This window comes from Limulus polyphemus, unplaced genomic scaffold (genome assembly GCF_000517525.1).
Source record: "Limulus polyphemus unplaced genomic scaffold, Limulus_polyphemus-2.1.2 Scaffold1491, whole genome shotgun sequence".
NCBI classification, from domain to species: domain Eukaryota; kingdom Metazoa; phylum Arthropoda; class Merostomata; order Xiphosura; family Limulidae; genus Limulus; species Limulus polyphemus.
Window position 1 is genome coordinate 69,815 of NW_013667101.1, and position 3,936 is coordinate 73,750.

General features: G+C 30.9%; 1 protein-coding gene across 1 annotated transcript in view; it reads left to right on the forward strand.

Moving 5' to 3' along the window:
* Positions 1–587: 587 nt before the first annotated feature.
* The window catches only part of LOC106463820 (probable ribonuclease ZC3H12B), an 86,009-nt gene continuing 82,660 nt past the window's right edge, over positions 588–3,936 (forward strand). Inside the window, exon 1 of the mRNA XM_022391427.1 lies at positions 588–981. Coding sequence (XP_022247135.1) covers positions 664–981 — 318 coding nt within the window. The 5' untranslated portion in view covers positions 588–663. The remainder of the gene's footprint in view (positions 982–3,936) is intronic.

Below are 3,936 nucleotides of genomic sequence, written 5' to 3' on the forward strand. Positions count from 1 at the left end.
AAATTTTATTGTAAAGCAAATCATCTTATTTGTACAAAATAACCGCGATAATTAACACATTGACTGGTTCACTCTCTATCTTAAAAACAAAGTACCATCTTCTTGAAACAATTCGCTCTTTAAATAACCTTACAACGCTTCGCAGAACGTTGTATTTTATAACCTGCGTTTGAATGTGTTAGAATAAATCTTGAGGTCAAATCTTAGAACTTTCTAGGCGTTCTACGCCCTCTAACTTACAAATTACAACACTAAAAATATAGCTTACGGCACTAACTATCTGTTATTTATTAAATAAAATGATACTTCCAGACTAACTCCATAATTTTCAAATTTATGGAAAGCAAGTATTTTGGCTCATTTTCCTTCAGAATTAGTTTGAAAGTTTAAAATAAATAAATTAAAAATTATTATAAAGTGTTAATGAATTCATTGTAATATTTCATTTCATGACTTTTCTAATTTTTCAATCTAAATATTCTGCACGTTACATTACTTAATTAATTTGTGACTTAAGGTTGTTGTTATGTTTTTTTTTCAATTTATCTGACATACATTTGTGTATTTTCAAATTCAAGATGGTGGCGATCAGTAAATACGACTTTTTTTAATGTAAACTGGCCGTAATATGCGATTGATATTTTCTTACAGTAATCAAGTAAAATGGACCAAGCGATAGAAATTACGATATCGAATACAGTCGTTGATAAGATAAATCTGCAAAATATCTTGAGAAAAGTCCAAGAACTCTTCCTGGTCTCAGTTGAAGCTGTGTCTGAATTTGATAAGGAAATAGCGCTAACAGTAACAACAGTGACAGTGTTACCGAATCTCTCAAGTTTGAAATATAATGTCATTGATGGAATTAGTCAACAAGATCACAGTGTTAATTCTCAAAAAGAAAATGAAATATTTACAGGTAAAGTGCATTTGGAACAACCAGCAGAATTCGGTAGCTATGGAACTGTGGAAGCAGCCAAGGTGAGATAAAAAATCAATTTGTTATTGATGGAGTACTTCAGGAGTCAGTGCTTTTTTATTTACATAATGACTTGGAATGTTGGCTCAACTGGTAAGTTTGTTGTTAAGGGTAAAACTGTATAACTGGCTATCTATTCTCTGCCTACTGAGGGTGTCAGAACAAAATTTGCAACATTTTAAGCCCTCAGACTTGCTGTTGAGCCATTGATATGTTGATTATACATGAAAATAGGTAATTATATCTATATAAATCACTATTTATGCATTATTTGGAAAACTGAATACAGTTTTGGTCTCCTAAACTTATTGGAAAAGGTTTTAGGGAATATTACTGTTTTTCTCTTCAGGAAAGATGGGTAAGAGGTGATCTTATGGAAGTTTACCAGATTATGTGGAGGATTGATATGATAAAAGCATTTGATTTCTTTGTTCTGAATTATTAAGTGGACAAAGTTTAAAATTTGAAAAAGACAGGCTGGGCACCCATTAACACATGTTTATTTCATTTAGAAAAATAAAATGGGGTGATTAGCTGTATGGAATGATTTACTGTTAGTATTAGTAGAGGTCAACACCTTACAAGGGTTTTAAAAGGGGAGTGTATTAACTCCTGAGAAATAAAGGATAAGTTTAAATTTTATCATTTTTTTTTCTTAGGGGTGGATGTGTAGGGATAGCCTTAAACCAAATGATCCTTCATTTTTTATATCTTCATAAAAACATTATGGACTTTCACATAGAAATAGCAACAAGTAAGATAGACAATAGGTAGAATTCAAATGTTATTTCTACACACATTTTGTTTAAACATTTGTAATTGACCATTTAAGAAGAATGTGAAAAAAATCTACATTAGAGCATGCTTTTAATCATTTTTACCAACTTAAGACTTTTAAGTCACTGAAAACTAGTTAAGGTTGAGAGGGGTTATGAAAGTTTCTTGGTTTTAGAACATATAATTTTTGCTTATGTTAACTGCAAAAAAAGCCATTTGTAGTACATTCAAGATATTTTGAAGCAAATATATGTATATTATGTAAGGAAGCATATTTTGCTAATATAGCAGTAAATTAATCAACTACTGTTTATAAACATAATGAAATTATTTGTGTAAAAAACGTACATGTTTGAACAGAACATTGCTCTGTCTCCTTCAGATATGATATACAGCCAGGTATACAGGGTTTATATACAAAATCAGTATATAAAGACAAATGATACGAGGGTTTGTGATATATAGAAATGTCACAGAACAGCAGTGAAATTTATACCAGGTTTATGACTTAAGGAAAAAGTCAAGAGTTGTCTAGTGTGTGAATGAAAGCTAGGGGAATAAACTCAGGCAAATTTTGCTATGTTACTAGGGTCACTGTAATGGTTTGTGAAAAATCAATTGCTTTAATAATCTTGTTGTCTCTAAACAATCTCATTTTGTTATTGAGTTTGTTCCATTTATTTCTTACCATATAGAAATGTCACAGAACAGCAGTGAAATTTATACCAGGTTTATGACTTAAGGAAAAAGTCAAGAGTTGTCTAGTGTGTGAATGAAAGCTAGGGGAATAAACTCAGGCAAATTTTGCTTTGTTACTAGGGTCACTGTAATGGTTTGTGAAAAATCAATTGCTTTAATAATCTTGTTGTCTCTAAACAATCTCATTTTGTTATTGAGTTTGTTCCATTTATTTCTTACCACATTCACACGGGATACATAATATAACTTTAGTAGAAGCTGTTTCAAGTTAGATAGTATGACACGTATCTTGTTGAAAGTTTAAGTACAGTTTTTAGATCAGTTTTTAAGTTACTAAATAAACTGATGATATCACTGGCACTTTATGGAATAAAAGGGAAGGAAACATATTTATGTTTTTTTTATTATTAATAATGGAAAACATTTTTATATTATTGTTTTTGTACAAGAAGGAAAGAAAGATGTTTTTAAGTGCACCATGACCCACTATATTATGGGTAGGAGTTTTGCTTTAACTTTTTATGTTGAAAAGCAGTTGATTTGGAAAATCTTGTGAAACATCTTAAGAATAAACCTCTAGTCCCTGATGACATTTATCTCAAAACCAGGAAGAATTTTATTATTTAATTTCTGTAGTGCATACTGGTGTATAGAAGACACCTTAATACTAGAAATAAATGACCTTATAACACCAAAATGTTGTTATTATTTAATTAGACACTCAACGTTTTGCTTTACAGCTTCTTCAGGAACGTTCACTAAAACACAAACCAAAACTGACAGTACAAACTTCTAAATAATAAATTCTATTTGAATCATAACATGCATTTGTACAGCATGCTTTTGACATATTAAGTAGTAAAGCTTATTATTGAATGAAAAGTATTGTTGAAATAATTAACTGCTACCTGTAGTAAACAAAAGTTCTATCAAGATTACAGAGTGAAATAAAAAAATAGGATAAAAAAATAAAATTGAAATAATTAAAATTATAGGCACCATTCTTTGCCCCTATTCATCTCTGGTCATAGTTGTTCAATGAGAAGAGCTTCTTTCAATTTCCTGTCAGTGTACTTAGTGGCTTTGGTGAAGATTTGTATGGATAATGTTGGTTTCAAGTCAGGTGTTACTTGTCCATGATTAGTTAAAAAAATTATCTGCAACTGTGCTTCTTTCATGTTGTTTATAAAGAGAGTCAATATGTTCTCCTATCCCTGTATGTGGGTTCTTCCGGTTTCTCCTATGTACGTTTGATGGCAGTTGTTACATGTAAACTGGAAAACAACATTTATTTGTCCATTTCAGTGTTGTTTACTTTCTCATCGTGATTCCGGTGGCGCAAAATGAATGAGGTGCTTATATACAGTACCTAGATAGAGGGTGCATTGAAGTTGGTGGAGAATTTTGCTAATTAGAATTTGTCAAGAGCATTCGAGTGGGGTATAAAAAACTGGAGCAAGTGTTTTCAATGCTTAGATGGG